We start from the raw sequence: 26,152 nt of genomic DNA on the forward strand, positions 1-26,152 counted from the left end.
GATTTCTACAATGAACACATTATGGAGGCAGGCTATCAATGCCACTTTAGCCCTACACTAAAGCGAAGCTGAAGACTTCGGGTACTTGTCATCCTAGCTAACATATTTCAATACACAAATGAATTCTCTTGGAGACATTGCATGAAAATGAAATGGCCCTTTATGCTGACTCCAATAGCTACAAAACATCAACTGACTTCCTAAATGCTCTAGTCCTATTCCAAAAACAGGAATTAAAGCCCTTTTGATATCTATGGTACAGATATTCAAATTTACCCTTGTGAAATACAGTGACAGGAAAACACCTGCAAGCTCATCTCTCAGATGTAACTGGAATTTTTTTTTAAAAAACCCTATTCTTTAGGGTACATGCTCTGCATCTGGTGACACAGCTGGCTCCCTAGAGCAGGGTGATCCTTAGGCCTGATTGTTTAAATCATCTTCTAAAATTAGGAAAAAAACCCATTTTTTAAATCCAGATATCTATATAATCTTAGCTTATCTACACAGTGTTCACACTTAAAATATTTCTACCTATTTGCAACTTCTACCTGTAAGAGATATTTGCTCTACAGGGAAGACTGCTAAAACTGGTAAATGCTTTCAAACAGGTAAGAGATGTCTCCACTCTAAGGCCCAAAATGTTTACCTACTATAACTGTTGTAAATATGATCATTTGGATTGTAGTGAGTTTCTGTGATCCTGGAAACTTGGGTGAGGGGGCGGTTTGCTAAATTCAGAAAGACAAAATTGGTAGGCAAGGACATTTTATTTCAAACTTCTAAAGTTTTACACAAAGGCTCAAATCCATATATTGCAATGGGAAGAGAGGAAGGAGAAGGGGGAAAGGTGTTTCTTCGAGTATGTTCAGATAAAGTTTTGGATAACTGAATGAATGTTAATGTTAACTGATGTAAGAGAGATGATCCTGATTTGGATAACGGAAATTTCTTATAATTGAGGTCCAGAAAGGCTGTAGGGTTTTACAAATAATTGATTAAAAACGATAATTTTAAAAGACAAAAACATAGTTTGACAATGTCCTTGTAATCCTCTTGGACTGTGTATGTGTGTTTTATATCTATACTCACATATTAAAGGATTTTTCCCCATTTCAAAATACTGAAGAATTTTGTTTAGCAGTTTTAAAAATCTCAGCATTTAAATAGTTAAAGGAAACTTTGTTTCTCTGAGAAAAGTAATCAATCAATTAAAATAATTAGTTTCATATAGTTTTAAGCTGAAAATGAAATTTTTGAGTGCACCACTAGCAGCAGCCATTTACTGAAAAATGAGTTTGAGACAGACAGTATTTGGAGTTTGTGGCAATACAGAACCATTTCCATCCTGGTTTAAATTATCTGACACACTGACCATGTTTAAGATAATCACATTTTTAATTTGTATGAGCAGTATTTAAATCATTTTGTATTCCCATTTTTTCACCTCCTAGTATGTTCACATTACAGATGGCTCAAATTGATAATTTTTAAACAAAACATGCAGGAGCTGTTAAGTTTTGATTCCTTTCAGAGCACCTAACTCTGCTCTATATGATTTAACAATAAAAAAACCCCACAAACTACAAAATGTAAAATTAATAAAATACAGCAATACTAGTTGGTCCCCAAAGAAAGATCATCAAAAAGCATTCCCAAAAACTTGAGAGATGAGTGGTGAAGTGTGCTTTAAAGATTAACATAGCCTCTGCTGCATCAAAGGGTAAGAATGTTCCAGAATCCTCACATGGAAAATGCCTTCCTCATTCCCAGTCTCCTTTTTCTTTAAGCCAGAGCAATGTTAGCATAAGACCTTCTCTGAATATTTTTTTTTAATTAAAGATATGCTCAAAGAATTATTTTGGGGAAACTCCATAGGCTGTGTTATACAGGTGGTCAGACTAGATGACCACAAATGGTACCTCCTGGCTTTGTAATCTATGAAATATTTCAATGTCAAAACAGCAGAGGGCGAGTGCTAAACTATTTGGGTTTTTATACCTTAAACTCAACCCAGAAGCTAATAGGAAATCAGCATAGACCCTGAAATACAACAGTCATGTGCATAAACACTGGCACCACCAGAAAGGATCAACCCACGCACTTCCATGCAACTGCGGTGATGGACTTAATCAGCCCACTTAGGGTAACAAGGCAATCTACAGTCTACACCAATACTAAAGGCATCTAACCACCTTCCTGGGATACTAACATAACATAGACACTCTCAGCCAAATCTAGTTTTGAGGGAGACCACCTACACAGAACCAAAAAAAAAAAACAAAAAAAAACACAACTATACCACCATTCAAATACCTTTCCAGACTGTATCATATATCTGAACAGAGACAAACCCATCAACAATGGCCCTACAGTGTCCACTGATCAGGTCTGTTATACCTGTATAGTATAACAATACATTAAACTAAGGGCAAGTCTACACTACAAAAGTAAGACAACCTAAGTTATGTCGACATACAGCCACCGCAGTAATTAAATTGCTTTTGCATGTCCACACTGTGCTCCTAGTGTTGGCAGTGAGCATCCTCACCAGGAGCGCTTGCACTGATTTAATTGTCCAGCGTGAGGCATCATGGGACGGCTTCTGAAAGGCAACAAGAGTCAATGTAAGCAACATTGTGTCTACACTAACACTGCATCGATCTAACTATATCGACTTAAGCACTATACCTCTCACGGAGGTGGAGTTATTAAGTCGGTACAGTGGGTGTGTAACATTGGTGGAAGCTACATTTTAGTGTAGATGCATACAGAGTTAGGTCAACGTAAGCTGCCTTACGTCGACATAACTTTGAAGTGTAGACCAGAGCTAACAGAACTAAAATCAAACATATCAGCTTTTCATTATGTCCACAACACAATTTCACATAACTTGCTTACGTCCACAACTACCACACAAACTGACAGGCAGAGCTTCCCATAATCCCTCTTTCTATCCTCCAAGTGCTTCATGTTTTCAATGCACAGTAGCATTGTTCAACCCTGTCACTCTAAGGTAAGCCTGGTCTACGCTACAGAGTTAGGTCGATGTAAGGCAGCTTACGTCGACCTAACTCTAAGCGTCTACTCTGAAATGTAGCTCCCATTGATGTAACTCACCCATTACACCGACTTAACTCCATTTTAGCAAGCGGCATAGCGCCTAGGGTGATGTAGTAAGGTGTAGATACTGCATTGCTTACATCAACTGTTGCTGCCTTTCAGAAGCCGCCCCCACAATGCCCTTCACTGACTGTTAAATCAGTGCATGTGCTCAGGTGAGAATTTGCACTGCTGTCACAAGCAGCATAGTGTGGACATGCAAAAATGATTTAATTACTGCAGTGGCTGTAAGTCAAGTCAACTTAATTTTGCAGTGTAGACTTGCCCATAGTCACTGAAAGGACACAGCTACCAAACTGGGGGCAGACTGCAAAGACCTAACGAAACACTCACCCAAACATGACTATTAACCACTTCCACAACGTAATCTCTCCAACAATCCAATTCCATCGAAGCTTCTCTCCAAACTCATCAGTCTCATATGTAGTCAGTAACAATACCTCTATATCCCACTCTGCACCAAAGCCTCCAAGTGCCTCATGTGGGCTGCTGCTATGAAACAATAGTCTTGCTGCCACTTATGGCAAGATGGTAGATGGAAGTCATTCTGAAGGTGGAGAAATATGTCTCATAACCATGCTTCATGAACCTCTCATATGTAAAGAATCTCACAAATATCTGCCACATCATAATCTTTATGTTCTCACATTCTTTAGCTCTCATCTCATCAAGATTTGTTAGCTAGTTCAGCAATTTCCTATCTCCAAAGTTATCCAGAAAAGAGGATGGAAATACCTGGTACATGTATTAAGAATAAAGCCAAAGTGTCTGCTCTTGCAGGCATGCTATTGGGCAGCAGAAGGTACATGTAAAAAGGAGCCAACTGAAAGAAACCCTATGCCAAGCAGAGAAGTGAAAACTCATGGGACTTGACATACGGGACACATGCAAAGTGTGACCCAGGCTAGACAGAGATGGCAGTGCCTTGCTCATGCCCTAAGCAATGTCTGATATTGTGGGAAGGATTCAGATTAATCTGGGTGAAGAAAGAATTTCATAGCACTTTTTTTTAATCCAAAAGTGTTTTTTTTTTTAAACTAACAAAAGTATAATTAAGGATCAGTTCACTCACTGTAATGCAGTCACCTCTAGAGTGGAACATAACTAAGAAGATTACTATTTTAATGTGTCTGTTAAAATATTTCATAGTGAAAGCATCAAGCAAAAGATCAAGCACAAGCTTCTAGATTGCAGTGCTCTGCATATTTGGTACTTTTTTGATGGGTGGGTCGTGGAGGGTTAAAATGTAAGTTCCTATTTACTAGAATTTACCCCAAGTCCACTAAATGAGCATGTATTCACAATCAAATAGTAATCTCCTTAATAAGGCATAAATTGCATACAATTAACTTCTCTTTCTTGATGTTCAATCAAAATTGAGGGTGACTATCACTCATAGTGGCAAGACCAGATATTTTTAGTTATGGGTAGCCTGAAATTTTAATTTTATTATGTGTCCTTTTACACCTACAAAAGAATACTTTCCTCCTCACACACTCAGTACTACTTAAAAAAAAAAAAAAACAACAAAAAAAAAACCCCACTAATGGGAAAATAAGCTGAAGTCAATGTAGACATTTGTTTAAAATATTTACTGTAAAAATTGGCAGTTTTCTTCAATGTGGCCTTACTTAAAAGTTCAGTGTTCCATTACTCTTTTGTGCATTGTGTACAAATAAAATGTGAGTCATCAACCTATATAGAAACATGAGTACTATCAAAACTTACAGTTGCTATAGGTAATCAGTAAAAGATTTTAACAGTCTCTCCCTAACTCCCCTCCTCTCCCAAGTTGTTAGAAAGGACGGCCTCTGAAGCATCTACCCAGCATAGTACTGACAAAGCAGCAAATGATTTATAGTCAATTGACAGGGAGGGAGTTTTAGAAATCAAATATATAATTTCTTCACTGGAAACTGGGGGAAAGGAGGAGTGAAATTCTGGCCCTATTTAAGTCAATGAGAGTTTTGCTGCTGACTTCCATTGGGCCAAGATTTTACTTTGGGACTTTGCTTGGCACCTAAATAGCAATGACCTCATTAATCATTCAATTAAGTCACTTGCAAGAGTAACAAATTCTCCTTTAGTGCCTGAAGATCTCATATTCCCTGTGCATACTATACATTAAATATTGATTAAGTACATGAGATCTTTAAAAAAGTGAGTCTATTCAAGAAATTTAAGTGCATTGCTTTTTAAAATTTAATTTCTCCATAGTTTTGTTATTGACAGACTTTGTAGTACTGAGTCAAACTGAAAGAAGCAGAATTTCAGATGCATTTATAAAATATTTTGTTTTAATATTGCCATGTTTCTCCTGATTTTCAGCAACTGAAAGTTATGTAAAGCTATATAAAACATGATAGTATATAATCAAGCAAAGCATGTCATCAGTAAGCCTGATTCTCTTCTCCCACACATTTTGTATTAGTGTAATACCATTCTCTTCAGTGAAGTTACTGTAGATTTATACTGGTGTACGAAAGAGCATATTCAGGCCTCATCTCCTACGAAGTTTCCCCATCCACCCTCCTTTTTTGAAATACACCTTTCAGTTGCCTTACAGTCCTTTGCAGGGTTACCAAAGGCAGAGTTCTAGTGGATTGTCTTTGACAATGGTAAACATATTTCTAAGAAAGCTACATAAACAATTTTTATAAAAGCTCTCTTCACTATTGTTTTCTTACATAACAAGAATGCTTTGTTTACCACAGTATTTGATGCACAAACCTATTGTAACTAAACCAGTAACAGACCCTAAATTTTGGTTCATATTAGTCCATATTTATGGGTATAGTTTCGCAAATATTGGCCCAATATTTTCTACAGTATTCTATTACTTTGGCTGAGCAGCATTGTGCAGAACAAGTACATAATAATGCACAATAAAACCTCAATGGACCTTACAAAACAATGAGACAGTTCTGTGGACTAATGCAGTTTCCTTCCTGAGAAAACAGATGTTGAAGAGATGAGGGTATGCTCATATTCAATTTTTGTGGGGGGTACTAGGTAAGAGTGAAAAAGGAAGAAATAAGGTGTTTGTCTTTACAAGCTGAGATAACTTTAAGGCCCAAGAACCAGTGTATATTTTCTGGAGTTAGTTTTTCTAATTTTAATGTGTCTAGTGAAATTGTTTGGCAGTGTGTTTTCTTCTGGAACAAATGGGAAAGGGGGATTAAAAGTAGTGTTTATGTACAAAAAAGTCAGTTTTTTCAATTTTCTTAATTTAAAACTCCCATCAGTTGCAAGCTATAATTATTTTGCCAACTAAAAATCATTCATCAGAAGGGTCTTGGCTCAGAGGATAAGTATTTATGACACTGCAATAGATACCAACCGAATGTTAGGCATTTTATCTAAATTTGAGATAAAGCAATTCCTTTTATAAGTAGAGTCATTTATCACAATGTTTTTGTATCAAATATCTGATGCCAGTTCCATCATTGTATTTAACGGATATCGATGGAGCAGCAAGCCAATTCACCATACCATAGGGAACTAGAGCAAATGATTTTTTAAAATTAAGGTTATCTGCACACACCCACTTCACATAATAACTAAGTGGATGTACGCCAAGTATCAACATGGGCTCCACACCTGAACAAAGGAATTTCTCATGTATAAAGTGAACTGAACATATTGATTTAATCGGTTTGGCCTCCAGCCACACTGTGATAAGCAGTCAGGCAGCGCAGACAGGAAATCTTAGCCTGAGTTTCAAATGAGCACGTACCAAAGTAAGTTATTTCTGAAGTTTCATTTAATAAAAAAAACAAAAAAGCATGTGCAACATACACTCCCTCCACATACACACTTCTTTACAGAAAAACATACTACTTTTTAAACAGTTAGCTCCAAATATTAAATACAGAAACCTCAAGGGGCCAATGCAAAACCATCAAATGCTGTAGATTGGGGGGGGGGGGGGGCGGGGGGGTGGAGAGAAGGGTATAGGAAGTCTAGGTACCAGAATGATAAGCAAAAGAAGGCTGCACTTATCAAATCTGCAGTCCAAGAATTTAAAATAAAATAAAATAAAATAAAGGAAGACAAGAAAATGCAATTTGTTTTTCTCAGCTGGCCCTTAGCCTACAACAAACCTAAAGAAATTAAACATTAAGATTTTTTTGTCCTAGGTTTGATTATCTACAAATTTAAAAATTTTTAAAAATGTATTTATAGAGCCTTCTTGAATGTCTCATTGTCCATGTATTTTTCCTTAAAAAAACACCCAAAACCAAGACATCACTTAGTTTTAAATGGCCTAGAAAAAAACGCAAATATTTGCTGATGCAAGAATATGAAAGTCAGGAAACAGAAGCAAGTTTTGAATATTGTCCATCATGTGTTAGCAAATGCAGAGCTAGGAAGGGTTAAGTACATTTTCTGTGCATTGCATTAGTATTATGAACCTTTCCTTCCTGTCGCCCTGACTTACACAATCTTTCCCAGCAACATGCAAATCCTCTCTAGCATAGTAAGGCTCAAAACAAACAGCATTTTAAAGTGTAAAAATGTTAGTTATGTTTTTACTATTTGTTTTCCACCTTTGATACACAGACAGAATGGAATCCAAGGTAGAGTTAGCTCTTCACATAGCCAGTCTCCTTTCAGATTTCCAAGCCACCAGAAGTGTAATTTTAGTTTCAACTATTTTTTCCTTAGACTCACCCTTCATGCTTTTATTATTTAATTTTTGCATAAAATGCCTGTTATAATACCAACACTGTGCATGTGTAACAGCACTTCCCCAAATGCTATACAGCATGTGGTCTTAGATCTCACACTGTACCCAAGACATGTTCAGTCACAACTTCCTAGTTACGTATTGCTTGCTTTTATTATCTTCTAACATTGTGCTTATGCATTTTATAATCAGACAGATATCCAAGAAATTAAAGAAAAACGTTCCCAGTACCAGAAAAGCTAGCCCTCCCAACTTCCCATTTTAACTAAGCACTGATGTTTAGAATCACACGCAATCTAAAAAAATACTCAGCAAATTCATTTTTTTAATAAATGGATATTTAAAATGAAAACAGGGTATGTCAAAAAGGTTTCACTTGCTCCTACTATTGTCTGTTAAACAAATCATTTCTACAGAATTACAAACAAGACCAACTCAAATGCCTTGCTTTCCCTAGACATCCCTGGACCTCCCCCATCTCCTCACTAAACAGTTTATGAGTTTTCTCAAGACACTGGGCTGGCTTAAGTGGCATCCTCGATCAGGCAGCCTCCCTCTCCTTTATAAACACATTTGTAGGATTACGATCACACAGAAATCAAGGTTTAGAAGTTGTTTCAGGAAGTCTGGACTTGAAAGCTGGCTATTCACTTCCACGACTCTTAAGTCTAAGGACATCCACCCTTTAAGCCCTGAAGCAACTTCACAGACTTGATTTCTGTGCCATAGTAATCCAGGAAATAGTTTTCTGTGTAAACTTGAGCATGAGGGTATGTCTACGCTACAGTGGCACACATACGGCACTGCAGCTGTGCCACTGTAGTGTAGATGATTCCTACAGTGATGGAAAGAGTTTTTCTACTGATGTAGGCAATCCACCTTTACAAGAGGCAGTAGCTAGGTCACCTTAAAAATTCCAGCTGAGTCCACAAGGGGGTTAGGTTGACAGCATTGCATGGGGCACAAAATTTTTCAAAGCCCTAAACAATGTAACGGGGTCAATCTAATTTTTAGGTGTAGACCAGGCCTGAGACTTCTGACAAACCAAAACTATGTTTTCTATCATAAAGAACCTACTTTAATTGTTTGTTCACCTTTGAAACAGCTTAACTATTGTGGTTTTTCAATCTAAGTAAAACCAATATGGGAATATCATAGCTCAACGTGCAAATGACAGACTGTATTCAGAAGACAAAAATCTATTGTGGAGAGAGACAGAAAAACTGACAGAGCCAACTGAGTTATGGTTAAAATTTCTTTTATTTCAGTATCGGAGATCCTGAACTGAAGATTTATGTTTTGGCCCGAACTGTTAAACTGGGTATGTTATTCTCTAAATATATTGTGCCATAAGTGTACACGGTACTATGATAGTAAAAAGTCTAGGACATGTTTCACCTTTTATCATTAGCAGTGGCTTGAAGTTTCAGATAAGGTATGCATTGCTGAATATTCCTGGAATATAAACAACAACTATGGAACTTTATTTAATATTATTGATTCCATACAGGTATTCAAGACACCATGGTGATGGATGCGGAATAAAAACCTACATTATGTGAACATGTTATAAACAGAATCTCAACTTTTGGAAGTTCAAAGAGCTTACAAGATGAGAATAATACATGAGAAATTCAATTTTCTATTTAAAAAACGTGTTGCCAAAGAACAACATTCAAGCTTAGAACTTTCTCATGTGAACGTGAAAGCATCCAAATAAAGCAGTAAGGTATGGCAGGCAACGCAGATCTCTTCAGTTACTGCAGGCCTTGGGTGATGTTAAGTAGTAAAAGACTAAAATTCTGTTACTTGCAATGATCTCCCATTTCAGATGTTTATTGGTGGCATGAAATAGGGAAAAAAAATATCAAAAAGTTAATCCCCCCCCCAACATTTCTTGCTAATGTGCACAGGACAAAGACAAGAAAAACTCCAGTAGACATTGGATTTGCAGGTTGTGGAGGGCCTCCAATGATTTTTCATTTTGGTTTATTCCTAAATATTGTTTTGCAGAGGGGATTATCTAGTATAGCTAGAAAAAACAGTGCTAGAAATCCAGATTTTAGTTTTCCAGGCCTACAAGAACAGCTTGAACTACTTTTCTTTAGCACAGTAATTTCTTCAAAATCCTGTGAACTCATTTCTCCCTATCCTCTGGGATCTCTCCTCCTAAGATAGTATCTTTATATGTTTTTAATCATTGTATTTTGAGGATTCTATCTGTATACTGTAGTAAAATTAGACTGCTGTGTAGATAAATGGAATTGAAGTGGTGTTTTAATTGTAAGTTGCACATGTTTTATTGGGATTGTCTTCTTAATCAAATATCTTACCTTGTCTTAAGATTTCTCCATTGTGTGCGTATTTGCTAACACCAGTAAAAACAGATGATATAACAAATCTGCCACAAATTGATAGTGACAGAATTATTTACTGTATGCAAAAACAGTACAACTTGAAGTCGATGTTTTGGAACATTATGTCATTCCAAACATTATATGTTGTAGTTATGAACAGAAACCCACCTTGTTTGATACTGCGTGTTAATTAAGTTAAGAGTTTTCTCCATAAGAGGACAAAGAATTTACTATGCAGTATTAATATAATACCGTTAAACTCCTTGCATGGGAAAAACCCTTTCATGAGTTTCTTTAAAATGCTGTGTGATGGCCAACTCAATTCATTGTTCCCATGTGTGTGAAATGACAGCCTGGCTAAGAACTTAGAATACGCTAAGTCCCATAGTTCTTACGCTTTTTTCCATGTCAACGTTTGGGAATGTACCTATACCTTAAACTGCATGAAGATGATACTTTATCTGTTTTGAAATATTAAAAAAAGTCTACCCATTTTACTGAATGTAATCTATATCCATCAAATTTGATTGAAATGTTGAAAAAAGGTATGCCTCATTGCAAACACATTGAAAGATGTGTGCCAATAATCTACCAGTCCTAGGGGCCTGGAGCTTAAAACAAAAAACAAAACGGTTGCACTCTAAGGGAACCAACATGCAATACATAAAAATTTACCCATCTACTCCATTTTTTATGTAAAGAACCAAAAAGTAAAAACTAAACACCACTTGTTTTATCCTCTAAAAAGAGATCAATGACATAACTACATGTCTTCTCATAAAGATCATGAAACTTTCATGGTGTTATACCAGTTTGTTCTATATAATATACAAGACTTTTCTCATTCTTTATAGCCTTGCAGTGTTACAATAAAATTCTAATTCTATTCCACAATAGGTAATTCGTTAAGACTTTCACTTCAAAAATAACATTTCATATGGGATATAAAGACAAACATTTCTGATGCAAAGTGCATATACAGAAAATTAATTTCTCTCTCAAATTAGATTCACCAGTAGTTTTATTTCTGAGGTGTTGATCTACATTAACAACTACAAAAGAATTAAAAACTAAGTTTCATCTGGTGATGCAGCCTAAGATTTTCAAAAGTGACTAGTGATTTTGGGTGCTCAACTTAAGACACCTTGAAGGGCCTGATCTTTCAAAAGTCTAAGCATCTATTCTCTGAAAAATCAAAACCCTTTAAGGTATTTCAAGTTAGGTACCCAAAGTCACTATTAACTTGAAAATCTTGGACTTAATTAATTATTCATGTGAATTTTATACAGAATTTTTTAAAAGTCCCTTTTAATATAACTAGTTTATTTTCCCTTGTTTTAAACTAAAATACTTCCTTCATAAAAATTAGTAGCAATGAAGACAAATGTAAGAGGGCTCAATGCAGCTTCCAACAATCCCAGAAAAGTATCTTGTTGTATTTGAATCTGGTCCCGTCCTGGAATCAATCTACAGTCATTTACTGAAAAGAGCAAGAAGGCCAGAATTTTTTCCACATTGCACTGTGAATGTGTGTGCATACGTAAGCAGGGTATGTGTTATTTTTCTCATCCACCTTAAAAGACAATGTCTAACTCAACACTTTAAGCTATAAAAGTGACCACAAAAAATATAAAGCAGATCAAATATATTTAATATAAAAGAATTGCATTCTATCAATTAGCTTTGCACCACTCTCACATAAAAACGAATATCACTTTGCTTAATCACCTCATCTTTTGTTTTATATTTATTTTTAAACGCTCCCTTTCTTTTACCAACCAGGAGATTTTTTCTGTTGATTAACACCCTTAGGCCACATGTCTACATTGCCAAACATGCAACCGCTAAAGTAATATTACACATTTTTTTTAAACCACCCACAAGATCCGAAGTTTATTTACATCTTATTTTGTTTCACAGAAGAATCACTAATAAATTCAAAAGCAAATGCCTAGCATGTTTTCCTTTTTTACTGGCATAATAGCTATCACCATAGAAAACTCACTAGGCTAAATCCTTAGTTGGTATAAGTTAAAGTCAGTGATGATTTACACCAGGTAAGGACACAGCACATGACCGACTATTATTCTGAAGTCTCCATTGTTTGTGAAAAGTTTAAGTAATGTTAAGTTGTCAAATTTCTTTTCAACCTCGCTTAGAAAACATTAAAATAATTCACTTCCTTGTTTGCAAACCTGTATTGTGTAAGCACAGCTCTGGCAATAGTGTGTATTGCTCTTCCTCCTTTCCTCTTATCTCATTTGCACTGCATAGTGCAGAGTTTGCAGCGGAGATTTCAGAGAGGTTCCAACTCAGCCCATGAGCTTGCACAATTTGGCTCACAATCATTTGTAGGTGGAAACAGAATTTGACCCTAGGTTTTCTTAAGTCCTAAAACAACTGAGCCTTTGAAAAAAGATCTCTGGACAGTGAATTTTTTTAATTGATATTTAGAAATCAGAGAACATGTCTTCCCAGATTACAACATCAAGAGACGTACATTTTAAACCAAACAGATTGACAATTTCCTCCTTACGTGGATTTGGTTGACAAGTCAAATTCCACAAACACATACAGCATTAGGCAGAAAGCCTCAACAGTTGCCCCAAAAAAGTGGAAAGCTTAAGCCAAAAGAAGGAAATCAGCTGATTCAGATAAAGATGAGAACTAGTATTACCTAGGCATTCCTTCCTGAGAGTTGTTGTGTTTTTTGGTTGCTGTTTGTTTGTCGTTATTGTGTGTTGTTTTTTTTTTGGGGGGGGGGGGGATGACATTTTTGAAGTCATAGTAACTATACACAGCAGTTAATGTGCAATCATTCCAATTTGTAAAAATAAGCCATTTACAGAAAACAGTCTAGATATTATATTATATTGCACTCATGATGGTATCTGAGCACCTTAGATTTTCAACAAAACAGTGAAATGGGAGAAGTGAAAGGAACTGCAGCTTGAAGTCCTATTGCCTTGCAAACAAAACACTAATTCTCTACTTTGACTAACCTAAAACCTTCATGATTTTTTTTTAACATTTGACTTTTTAATATGAACTTCTGAGGTTGCCCATGTCTGTTCCTGTTAAGGGTTTGGAACCCCCTTTAGAACAGTGTGCATAGGTTTTTCTCATGCTACCATTCTTTGGCTGTTTTAACAGTACAGATGACCGGTAGAATGGATTCCATTTATTGTATATGAATATACACTTAATTTATTGTATGTCAATTGAGAGAGTTACAATACCAAATAGGCAGACCTAAGACTATGATAAGTAAATATCAAAAAGATACATCCTTCACTGCCTGTTTAAGTATGCTGGAGATTAAGTTATTTGCACCACAGAAATAGTACCCAATTGAACAGATAGAAAAAGATTGAGAGAATAAAGGCCACTGCTCAGAAAACTGTCCAAGACTGGTGTAGACCAAATACAGAGGATCAAGAAACTTACTTCAATATAAAACCTATGGCAACATGACAGTTTTGTTACACAATGTAATTAACATAGTTGACACTTAAATAAAATCCATGGAAGAAAAAACACAACACACTGGCATTTTACTTTGCTTCTAAGAGAGGGTTACAATTCAAAAACTTTTTTGGTAAATACATTTAAAAAACACAATATCCGAGTCCCTAAGTGGACGTTTGTTACAATAAATGAATTTGCAATACACACACTAACAGGTTTTACAGAGGCCAGAACTGTAACTCATCTAGGAGCAAGGTTAGAGAATTTAATCTGTCATTTTTTTTTTGTTCTGTGTTTTTAAAAAAAGATTTACACCTGATACTTTTTGTAACTATATGGCTGTGTGTGAACACCACTTTTTTTTTACCTCATTCTCAGTTAAGGAAGCTGAAGGAGATGAACTCTTGCTAAAACCAAGAGTTGAAGATTCTGCTGCTGAAGCCCGATTTCGCTTCTTCAGTGGTTTACATGCATCAGACAGATTTTTCGTTGCTGTAAAATAATTTTGGTTTACAAAGTGAAGTTTGGAACTTTAAAACGTTATCTCCCTGAAGCCATTTAAAATATTCCCTCAGATAAGGGAAGGAATTGTGTAGGTATGTCTTCTGGGTGCCTACGTAGTACTGAGTAAGCAGTGCACAATTAAGTTTTTGAAATAATGATGCGTTTTGAAGACTCAAGAGATCTCCAATTAAACAAATATGTACTAAAAATATTGTTAAAAATTTCCCAAAGAGCTTGCTAAATATTTTTAAATTACAATACTCTGTAATTTATGACTTTTTAAAAAGAGATGTAACACTAATTTGCTCAAACACTACATTAGAAGGCCTACATGATCTCAGCAAAATCAGATTCACTTTGTTAACATCCCCTTTTAAAAAAGTTATTTTTAAAGGAACTGGATGCTTACACTAAAAATAGCAACAATACCACGTATATTAGTTTAGATCTTTTTGCAGTGTATTAACACTTTTGAAACTGAATGTAAGAATTAAATACATGTGTTCTTGTGTTTCTTATAAAAAAGTTACCTTAAACATGTGCATGATTAACAAATCTGATCAATGAACCATTTAGCACACAAGATTGTTTTACAACTCCCTCTCAACTCTCCACATTGCCTCCCATCAACCAATTGTTATAAAGAAGTTCTTGAATCACACATGAATTTAAGTTTGATGGTCACTATTTACTATATACACTTATTTTATTGGATAAATGTATAATTAATCATGCATTTGAACAGCAAGGTTTATATTGCTACTTTACAATATCAATGGGCAACAGTTTTAATTTGATGCCATCAAATGGTGAACTTCAGAACTGCTGCTTTAAATCAGCAATACACAATTTCAATCAAATATAGTACTGCAAAATGCTGGCAGTGCAGAAAAGAGTGCAACCCCTCAAAATGGGGTTTAATGAATATAACTCAATATGGCTTCAGCAAAGTTTAGATGGCTGTCTCAGACAACCTGTTTAGTTTAAATGATTTAACTGAAAAAGTTAATTAAAACTTATTCTGACCACATTACCTGACTGGTTCTTTTGTGAAGAGAAGGTTTCTGTGACCTTTGTTTTTGCTGTTTTGTCATTGCTTGTCTCCCTCTGTCACAAAATAAAAATAAAAAAGAAAAAAGAAAAAAAACTCCTAATTTATGAGTGATTGGATAAAGGTGGCAATTACTTTTGGATTTCTGTTATTAGAAAGACAATGTCTTTGCAAACATCCTGGTCTATATTGTAATGTAATTCAGCTATGGTAAGTTTCCATTTTAGGCATGTTTATTTTTTATAAACCACCAACTGCAGAGGCTATAAAACTGTCAAACAAAAACAAAAAAAACCCAACTTGATATTCAATGTCTAACCTATCCATCTGAAACTGAAATATGAACCCCTGCATGAAAAGGAAAATGCTATATGAAGACAAAGCATTTCAGTCAGCTTTAATATTCTTTTGTCCAAACTGGTCAAGTTAAAACCTTTACATTACTAACGTAACTGCAGCAGAAATATATAAATTTGAGGATCAACCCTGCACTGAATTTTAAGTCTCGGATACTTGTTATCAACGTCACTACTTGTAGCAGTGTCATTTTTTTGCACTGTTATTGTTAAAGGTTGTGCCAGCATTTCCATTATAAAATACTATTTTCAATGGAATATTGATATTGCATAAATTTGTGTCAGACTGAAACTTGTCAAATATTTTAGGCCAAGAAGTATTTTGAGAAATTTGGGAACTTACATTCAGCTGTTTGACTGTGGACATTGCACCTGGTCAAAAATAGGGCACCTCCCTTAATTACTTAAGCAACAGGGATTGCCATGAATATCTTAACTATGAGCTATGGATCCACTGAGGTAGTAAATCATGCAAATAGTAGCCAACGTTGCTTAACCTTAAATTGATGCAGATCTGATCAACAAGACGGGCATTATGGAAGGACCCAACTGCAAATATATTTTGATTTTCTAAAGGAAGCTTAAGTATTTATTGATTTTCCTCAGTCAATCCATTGTTGAGCTGGTAAACTTTTGTAGAATACCTCAACGCCAGACTACAGAGGAAGAAGTGGCCCTGCTGGATCAAAAAACCCACCTTAATGGAAACCAATAGCAGTTTTGCCTATCCATAAGCCATATTCTTTGCTGAGTAAGTTAGCCTGTGTTTACATAAACTTCCTATCACTGAGACAACTAGAAGCTATAGTTCCATCAGGTTCATAAATATCTTGATGTATTTTTTAATAAGATGATTGAGGATCCATGGTCTGATTCACTCTTCACTGAAAGTGTCCTTGCTTGTGTTACATATTTATGCTCCTTTAATGCAGCTCCCATTGTGCCGATGTGATTTCTATATGTGCCATAAGTTACAAATTGTTCAGACAGAATCTATGAATATGTATTATTACCTAATCATTTTGTTCTATAACATTTAATTTCATAAAGAATAATTAAGGGCACAGAATAGCAATAGCAACACACTGCTCCTTCACAAGGAGCAAAGGTTCATGATCAATCCCAAAGCTTCTTACTCCCCAGGACAGAGGATATTAAAAATCTGCCACTGAGTTGAAACTAAAGAACGGAAGTGCAGCTTCAATGCTCTTCACCACTCCATAGGTGGATGACAGCTAAGTGATCTTTAAATTGTTTATGGTGATAAAGTGGACAGCTGGAACTACTCTAGGTTTCTAAGAAGAGGAAACGGGTAAAAGGCGATTCATACAAAGTAATAAGAAAGCAACCATTCTGCTATGTCTGAGACCTTCTGGAGCTAAAGGCATAACAAGAGCATTCACGTATGTATTCAGGGCTCCCAAATTACTTACTAAACACTGGATCACAATGCCCCTTCCCCCAGGGGATTCACAACGCTATTTTACAATAAGTCTTCATATACTATATTACTAAGGCCTGATCTGGAAAACACTTACATACGTGCTTATGTTTTCATAAGATTAGTCCTACAGAGTTTGCTCGGTCTACCCACATGCAAAAAGTTAAGCACACGCCTAAAAGTTTGCAAAGTATGGGCTCACTGTTATAAACAGAATCCCTAGTGATCTAGGCAAGTCTATAAAAGAAGTTATTCACCTTGTGTCGTAAAGATGGTTCTTCGAGATGTGTCCCCCAATGGGTGCTCCACCATAGGTGTGTCTGTGTCCCTACAGTGGAGCACCCATATAGACACTACTCAAAGAAGAAGGAGAATGATCTAATTCTGACAAACAAGCTAGAGACTGAAGAGGAGCGAGTTAAAGGCCTGCTATCTGAACAACAAGTTGTTAAATTTAGAAATTGCAGTGTATATATAACAGATTGGAGTTCAGGACACCATGCCAGCCTAAACTGCTTTATAGGTTTAAATTTGATTCTTAGAAGTGTTTATTTGTACATTTATTTATTTTTAAGGACACAGTCTTTGATTCAGACAAATGGTGGTAACGTTCACACATACATCTCTACATTTTGACACACAGAAAAGGGATGAAATTGTAAAGCAAGAAAACCAGTGGGCTGAGCCCTTGCCCATGGGAATTGAATTCTATTAGTATATTTTTTCAGCTAGGTTCAAATAACTAGTAAGGACCTCTTTTCAGATGTCTCCACCTCAACACTAAATTAACAAAATCTTTTTAACAAGTGCATCCAAACAGACATTTTTACAGTTGCTTCATTTGATGCAGTTAAAAACCAGTAAATATTAAATCCTGAAAATGGAAATGCTGACAAACTTAACTATGGCAGAGTGATTGGTGCTGCTATAATTGACTTAAACAAACCAATGATATAATTACCTTCCGATTATTCTGTTTATCCATCCTGAGTCTTTTCCTAGGTGCTTCCTGAACTTCAAAATCTTCTGAAGGTTCCTTTGTCCTCTTTTTTTGGTTTCTTTTATTTCCATGTAAGTTACCTTGGGGTGGGGGATGGGGGAAACTTACATGAAAAAAATCTAAAGCTCACTTCGAAATTATCTTAAACTGATCTAAATTATATTTCTTTTAAATTATTTTAAAAAAAGATTAAAAATGTTAACAAATTTGATTAACCCCTTGATGCCTAGGGTCCAGTTTTTATTACTGAATGCTAGTTCTAAAATGTATCCAATCTCCTAATTGCTAAATAATCAACTTATTTAGTAAGACAGATCCATCTGCATAAGCACTAGTCTAAAATCTGAATATGTAATTTTCCACATTTGTGTCCTATCAAATAAAAGAGCTGTTCTATAAAGCTATAACTGTGCTTTACCACTGAACAAAAGTTTTTAATGTCTTCCTCATTCTTTTATTAAGTTTTCCCAAGGATATAGATACAGGTACTGGAGACTGAAGACATCCATTAAGGAGCCTCTGTCAGAGACAGGATATCACCCATCATATGGACTTCGGCCTTTTCTTGCATGGCAATTCCTATCTTTAAACATACAAGTGTATAGAAGGCCTTAAAAACTCCATTATACTTCTGTTTTGTGAACCAAAACCTTAAAGAAGATTTAATAAGATTACTTAACTTATTGTACATGAATTCTTTACATCATAATTCATTTGATTAATTTCAATGTAAGCTCAAACACAAAAGGTCAGTGACTGGTCTACATAGCCACTTACTAAGTTTAGTTATCTACCTTTTTGAGGTACAGTTGGTATGATAATGGCTTAGAAAGAGGTCTGGTTCATTTATGATGCATGATGGGACCTAGTACACTTACTCTTAACATTGACCCTCCAGTTGAGAGACCACATTGCATGTTTAACATGGAGAAATTACAGAGTCCCAGACCATAAATTTATTATCTAAAAATCTTTTGCAAAAGTACCATTTTAAATTTGTTCTACAGCCAGAAGTGTTCTGTTTCAATGGGAACTGATTTCTGATAAATATTTCAAATAAAGGCAGGCAACCTTAAAAATAAAAATAGTTGTCAAATTGGGTTTTTTTCTATATCCAATTGATTTAGGACTTTTTTATCATCTTAAATTCAAAGCAGCTCTGAATCTGCCAATTTAAATTAAAATGGCTCCAGGAGAACCTGCTATTTACAAAAAGCCAGCATTAAAAAACAAAACAAAACAAAAAACCCAATACGTTTTCTGGTAAGGTCTGGATGGGGGAATGATTGAACTGACATGTTTTCATTTATAGAGAACTGAAAACGTACACAAAGATATGTACTAGCAACACCTGGTACAGGTACAATTCCAATTACATTTCTTGCAATATGACACTGAGGAAGTTGAACAAAATTCAGTACTACAGTGTTTAGATATTTAATTTGGGATCCATTAAAACTCTAAAGTTAAAGACGACAACATCTGAGAAGAAATAAAGAGGTTATGATACGTGGGTGATTACATAAAAGGTACACTCAATAGCTACTTATAATGATGAACTAATTGCACATAACACAAATTTCAATTACTTCTGGATCTTGATCTCCTTTTAGGTGAGTCTTGAAACACTTTACGTTTGGCCTCTCCAATATTCTTCAATGATGAACCTTGAGAGATACAGAATGTTGTTGTTGTTTTGTTTTTTTTAAAAAAGGATATCCAAATATTTGACACTTAAAATTGTTAAAAACTTCGTGAATTTTCCACAAAATGTTATTTCACACACAAAGATAACAAACTGACTGCCATTTTTATACATTTTTTTTTTTCAAATCTGACGATCTTTCACACACTCCCTCTCATTCTTGTCACTGCCCAAAGCAGCACCTGGTAGCTTCAAATACTTCCACAACAGGCCTTCCTATAGTGCTGTAAAACACTATGTATACCAGACATTTATAACTGGACTGAGAAGGGTCAAGAAAATGCCACACACCCTCCATTCTTCCTTCTCAAGGAAGCTACTCCAAAGAACTCAAATTAGCATATCAAAATTCTAAATAAACTGTTGTTTATCAAGACCATGAATCTTAGTTAACAGCAAAAAAGTTATGTTGCAATTTCTTATGCTGTCCTAAAAGCTTTGCAGTACACCACAATAAAATGCCAAAATGGTAGAAAGGTTTAGAATAAAGTTTGGAACACTTGCTTCCTGAGCTAATGAATGTTATGAGGTAACACTTTTTTAAAAATGTGTGTGTGTGTGTGTACATATATATATATATAAAGAAAGGACAGTACTGGTTATATTTTATAAACCACTTCTTAAACTATTCTTAAGAACTAACCCATACGTTTACATTAACAAAAATGCCTGATTTTCCCATTTCCACCACCCACATTTAGTGGGCAGTGAAGATAATGGCAACTGCTTATGGGCAGAAGAAGAAGGAGAAACCACCAATCTCTAAACAGTAGAATGTTTACATATAACAACTTTGTAGAACAATGAGCAAGGAATGTAGACTTCATGGATTGCTTTTATTGTAACCATTGGCATTCTTTTCCTATTGGCACAAACACCAAGAATTAAAACCAGAAAACAATGATAGCTGTTTTCCCTACAGGTCTCAAATATGTGCTTAGTTTAACATCACTATGTATATCAAATTTAGTTAGAGTACACTAGCACAGTTTTACGTTTACCAGAGTCTTCTTCAGATTTGGGAGAGGTCACTATGGCAAACTTTGTGTTATAGCGAGCTTTCTGTTTTTCACTAAGCATATTCCACTGCGATTCAAGCAGTTCTTCAATCTCCTCACGTGAAGCATCTGGATGTTCAGCAACCACCTGTTTATGCAAAAATGGGGCATACATTAAAGAGATAAACATTAAAAGAGTGCTGTACATACTTGTATTATTCTAATACAGTGGTTCAATACATAGAAACCCACTTCAAATTCCTACTATATTCATAAAGAACTACTACAGTATAGATTGGAAGATTCCCTACATATCCCATTTATCCCTAAAAATAAGGTTTTAGCAACACAGATTTCAGCAGCATGAATTATAAAGTACAGTAAATAATTCTAAAAAAATAACTTGGACCCCTTTTAACATTCAGAATACTGAGTATGGACGAACCACATCATTGAAAAAAATCCTTGTAATTTCATAGTTAGCAAAATTTAAATAAATACCACAATAAAAAATTAGGTGAACACTACTGGAATAAACAAGTGATGGCCTTCATAGATTCCACTAAAGTAATTAGAAGTATTTAGAAGTAGTTTGGCAGATAGATTAATTATTATACGTGCTGGCAATAATTTAGTTAACATTTTCCCAGACCACTTTACATATTTTAGATTACATTCTGTATTTTCTTTTTATACTTTGTTTAATCTAATCAAGTATGAAGAAGCCCAAGTGTGGCAGGTATCCTTAGGATACAAAAACATTTGAGTTTTAAGCATAGTGGCCCTGATTTGATCGTATACTCTTGGAAAGTAAGGTAGCATAGAGAAGTCTGTTTAACAAAAATGGAAAAGCGGATACTAAATTTAAAAGCTTAAAAATATTAAATGGGATACTAAAGTGAAATCGAATATGTGGTTTAAAATCATGCAAATCTTCTGGTCTACAGATCTGGAGAACTGAATCATAACCACCTTCAGATGTTCTAGACTGAGTACTATTCATCCTCCCAAATCCCCGCTATCACTGGTCCGAGGAGGCATCCCTCAAAAGCACCACACACACTAGGAGACACCCGAAGGCGAGGCCCCTAAAACCACATTCTCCAACAGTAAAATCACTAAATGGAGAAGGAAACAACAACCCAAATTTTCTGCTGATGAACACAAGATCAGCCACCAATAAAACCAGCACCATTCATTATCTTATTTTCAATAAAGCACCCAGCCTTGCTTACATCACTAAGATTTGGTTCAATGTCACTTCTAACCCTATCCTAACATACCCAACCCCACAGCATATACCAGTGTTTCGCACAAGCTGGTTTCAGGGCCCCGTGGGGCCCTGCAGCTGAAACCTAGAGCCCTAAGCCCCAGTGCTCTCGCAGGGCTGAAAGCTCCGAGCCGCGGTGCCACTCATGGGGCTAAAGCTCTAAGCCCCCCAACCTGTGGGGCTAAAGCTGGGAGCCCCAAGAGACAGAAGCCCCTGAGCTCGCAACTCCACAGGGTTAATGCCCCAAGCCCTCCTCCTTGCTCAGTGGCTGAAGTCCAGAGCCCTGAGGGCACCCCGCCCTGTGGCTGAAGCTAGGAGCCCCAAATCCCCCGCCCCGGCAGCTGAAGCCCGGAGACTGGGCCCTGGAGTTTCTATAGCATGTGGGGGGCCCCTCAAAACAAAAACAAACAAAAGGTTGAGAACCCCTGCTCTATACAACCCAGGATAAAGACAGACACTGGTGGGGGTGGGGGGGAGAGAGAAGAGTAGCAGTCCTGTTTCCCAACTATCTCAGTTGCAGAAGACATCCCACCCAAGACAAAAATATTTATCCCATCCAAGACAAAAATATTTGAGTGCATCTATATGATCTATGAGGAGAAGGACAAGACACACTTAGGGTGCTTAGTGGTGTACAGAGGTCCATATAGAAACCTTCTCAACTTCCTGGAAGAACTCAGAATGATTGCCCAATAGTACTGGAATCTCCCTAATTCCTTGTCCTGTTATTTCAATCTCCATATATAGAATGCAAGTTATACAATAGTACATGGCTTACATGAAAACCATGGGATTGTCCTGGAAGTTTCTGCACCTACACATGCAACTAGACACAGGTTTAAACCTATCTTCAGCTCAGGAGTAGATATGGGAGACGTTGCCAATGTTTCACTTTCCTGGTCTCACCACCACCTCATCAAGGCAAAGATCAGAGCCTTCCTTCCTACCCATTAGCACAGTGAACAACCCAAGCTTGTCCACTCCCAGAGACTCTCCAGGTTTTCAACTTAACCTAAAAGAACAAGCCACACAAATACAAGGCCAAAGCGTCAATGAGTTAGCACAGCAGTCCAATCACATGATATCCATTACTACTGATACCAGCCCACACTCTTCAGAGCTGTCAGCATATTTCATTATGAGATCAACTGATAATCAGTAACAAGAATTCCACCCCAGATCAGAGAGTATCATCGGCCAAATCACCCTTACTGAGTTTGGCCTCCCTACATATACCAAAACTCAAGCAGCCCAGGAAAGTTTTAGAGCCACAATTCGTGAATGAGATCCATGCCCCTCCCTTCTAGTAAAAACCAGCATAGAATAACTATGCCCACTACCAATGGAAATAGTCAATGCCTCCCTTTCCGAGAAGCCCACCGATCAAACTCCTTGAAAACACAAATAGGTGGCCCAATATTCAAGCAGACATCACTTGACCTTGCAGTTTACTCCAACTACTGTCCAATCCCTGGGCACAATAATTGAGGGCCAATTTCACAAAGCAGAAAACAATTATGAGCTAATTCAGCTGGAAAGAAGAATTTAATAAAAAACTTGAGTGATAATTGGGAATCACGTAAGAATACCTTATTAGTTGCACAAAAAGCCACAATCCCACTAGGTTGTGCTGGTTACAAAAAATGAACCTGGTTTAGAGAGGAAGCAAAGACAGTATAAAAAGTAATATATAAGACATGAAAGAAAGGGAAAGTTGATAGTAATCAATATAATTCTGAAGTTAGGAATTGCAGAAAATGACAAGGAAGCAAAGGGAGACAAGGAGAAATTAATGGCCAAAGTTAAGGACAACAAGGTGTTTTTGTTTTGTTTTTTAAAATATATTAGGAACAAGTTAAGGACAACAAGGTGTTTTTGTTTTGTTTTTTAAAATATATTAGGAACAAGAAGAATGGTATTGATCCATTACTAGATGGAAATGGTAGAATGATCAGTAGTAATGCAGAAAAGACAGAAATATTTCTGGTTTGTATTTGGGGAAAAACATAGTATAGCCTCATAATACGGTGATGAGAACACTCTTGATTCCACTGTTATTTCATAGATTCATAGATATTTAGGTCAGAAGGGACCATTATGATCATCTAGTCTGACCTCCTGCACAACGCAGGCCACAGAATTTCACCCACCACTCCTACAAAAAAAACCTCACACCTATATCTGTGCTATTGAAGTCCTCAAATTGTAGTTTAAAGACCTCAAGGAGCAGAGAATCCTCCAGCAAGTGACCCGTGCCCCATGCTACAGAGGAAGGCGAAAAACCTCCAGGGCCTCTTCCAATCTGCCCTGGAGGAAAATTCCTTCCCGACCCCAAATATGGCGATCAGCTAAACCCTGAGCATATGGGCAAGATTCATCAGCCAGATACTACAGAAAATTCTTTCCCAGGTAACTTGGATCTTACCCCATCTAAAACCCATCACAGGCCATTGGGCCTATTTACCATGAATATTTAATTACCAAAACCATGTTATCCCATCATACCATCTCCTCCATAAACTTATCGAGTTTAATCTTAAAGCAAGATAGATCTTTTGCCCCCACTACTTCCCTCGGAAGGCTATTCCAAAACTTCACTCCTCTGATGGTTAGAAACCTTCGTCTAATTTCTAATCTAAATTTCCTAGTGGCCAGTTTATATCCATTTGTTCTTGTGTCCACATTGGTACTGAGTTTAAATAATTCCTCTCCCTCTCTGGTATTTATCCCTCTGATATATTTATAGAGAGCAATCATATCTCCCCTCAGCCTTCTTTTAGTTAGGCTAAACAAGCCAAGCTCCCTGAGTCTCCTTTCATAAGACAAGTTTTCCATTCCTCGGATCATCCTAGTAGCCCTTCTCTGTACCTGTTCCAGTTTGAATTCATCCTTCTTAAACATGGGAGACCAGAACTGCACACAGTACTCCAGGTGAGGTCTCACCAGTGCCTTATATAACGGTACTAAAACCTCCTTATCCCTACTGGAAATACCTCTCCTGATGCATCCCAAGACGACATTAGCTTTTTTCACAGCCATATCACATTGGCAGCTCATAGTCATCCTATGATCAACCAATACTCCAAGGATTTCTGGAGGATGTTAAACAGAAACTACTAAAGTTGGACATTTTTAATAAGCTGGTCCAGATAACTTGCATTCAAGGGTTTTAAAGGAGCTGGCTGAGTAGCTCGCTGGATCATTAATGCTGATTTTCAGTAAGTTTTGGAGCACTGGGGAAGATCTAGAAGACTGGAAGAAAGCTAATGTTGGGTCAATTTTTCAAAAGGGTTAATGGGATGACCTGGATAATTATAGGCCTGTGAGCCTGATATTGATGCTGGACAAGATTGATGCTGGAATGGCTGATACAGGACTCTACTAATAAAATAATTAAAGGAGGGTAATGTAGATAATCAACATAGGTTTATGGATAATAGATCCTATCAAATTAACTTGATTTTTTAAAATAAAGTTACAGGTGTGGTTAAGAAGATAATCGTGTTCTGTAAGTCATCTGACTTGGTACTACACATTTTGATTAAAAAACTAGAACGATATAAAATTAACATGGCACACATTAAATGAATTATAAATTGGCTAACTGATAGATCTCAAAATATAATTGTAAACCGGGAATCATCACCAAGTGCATGCGTGTCCAGTGGGGTCCCGAAAGGATTGGTTTTAGCCATATGCTTTTTCACATTTTGATCACTTACCTGGAAGAAACCGATAAAGTTTGCAGATAACACAAAAATTAGGAAGTGGTAAATAATGAAGAGGACAGGTCACTGATACAGAGCAATCTGGATTGCTTGATAAAACTAGGCACAAGCAAACAAAATCTGTTTTAATACAGTTAAATGGAAATGTATGCATCTAGGAACAAAAAATATAGACTATATTTATAAAATGGGGGACTATCATGGGAAGCAGTGACACAAAGAGATTACGGCCAACTATGGTGTCTGCCGTGGTATCTTGAGTGACAGCATAGTGTTTGGCAAACGTGTGTTCAGATGACCATGTAGCCGCTTTACAGATGTCAGAAATGGCTACGTTATATAGGAAGGCAACAGATGTCAACATAGCTTGAGTGCAGTGAGTTCTAATGCCTTCGGGCGGTTGAATATTTTGAATACGGTAAGAGGATCTGATGCAGTCAGAGATCCACTTGGACAGATGA

General features: G+C 36.4%; 1 protein-coding gene across 1 annotated transcript in view; it reads right to left on the bottom strand.

Annotated features, from left to right (window-relative positions):
- NSD2 (nuclear receptor binding SET domain protein 2) overlaps nt 1-26,152 on the bottom strand; it is a 150,060-nt gene that overhangs the window by 49,729 nt on the left and 74,179 nt on the right. Inside the window, exons 6-9 of the mRNA XM_077816182.1 lie at nt 20,697-20,841; nt 17,952-18,070; nt 15,177-15,249; nt 14,006-14,130 (exon numbers count right to left, since the gene is read on the bottom strand). Of these exons, the coding sequence (XP_077672308.1) occupies nt 14,006-14,130; nt 15,177-15,249; nt 17,952-18,070; nt 20,697-20,841 (462 nt within the window). The remainder of the gene's footprint in view (nt 1-14,005; nt 14,131-15,176; nt 15,250-17,951; nt 18,071-20,696; nt 20,842-26,152) is intronic.

Source organism: Eretmochelys imbricata, chromosome 4 (assembly GCF_965152235.1).
Source record: "Eretmochelys imbricata isolate rEreImb1 chromosome 4, rEreImb1.hap1, whole genome shotgun sequence".
Lineage (NCBI taxonomy): Eukaryota > Metazoa > Chordata > Testudines > Cheloniidae > Eretmochelys > Eretmochelys imbricata.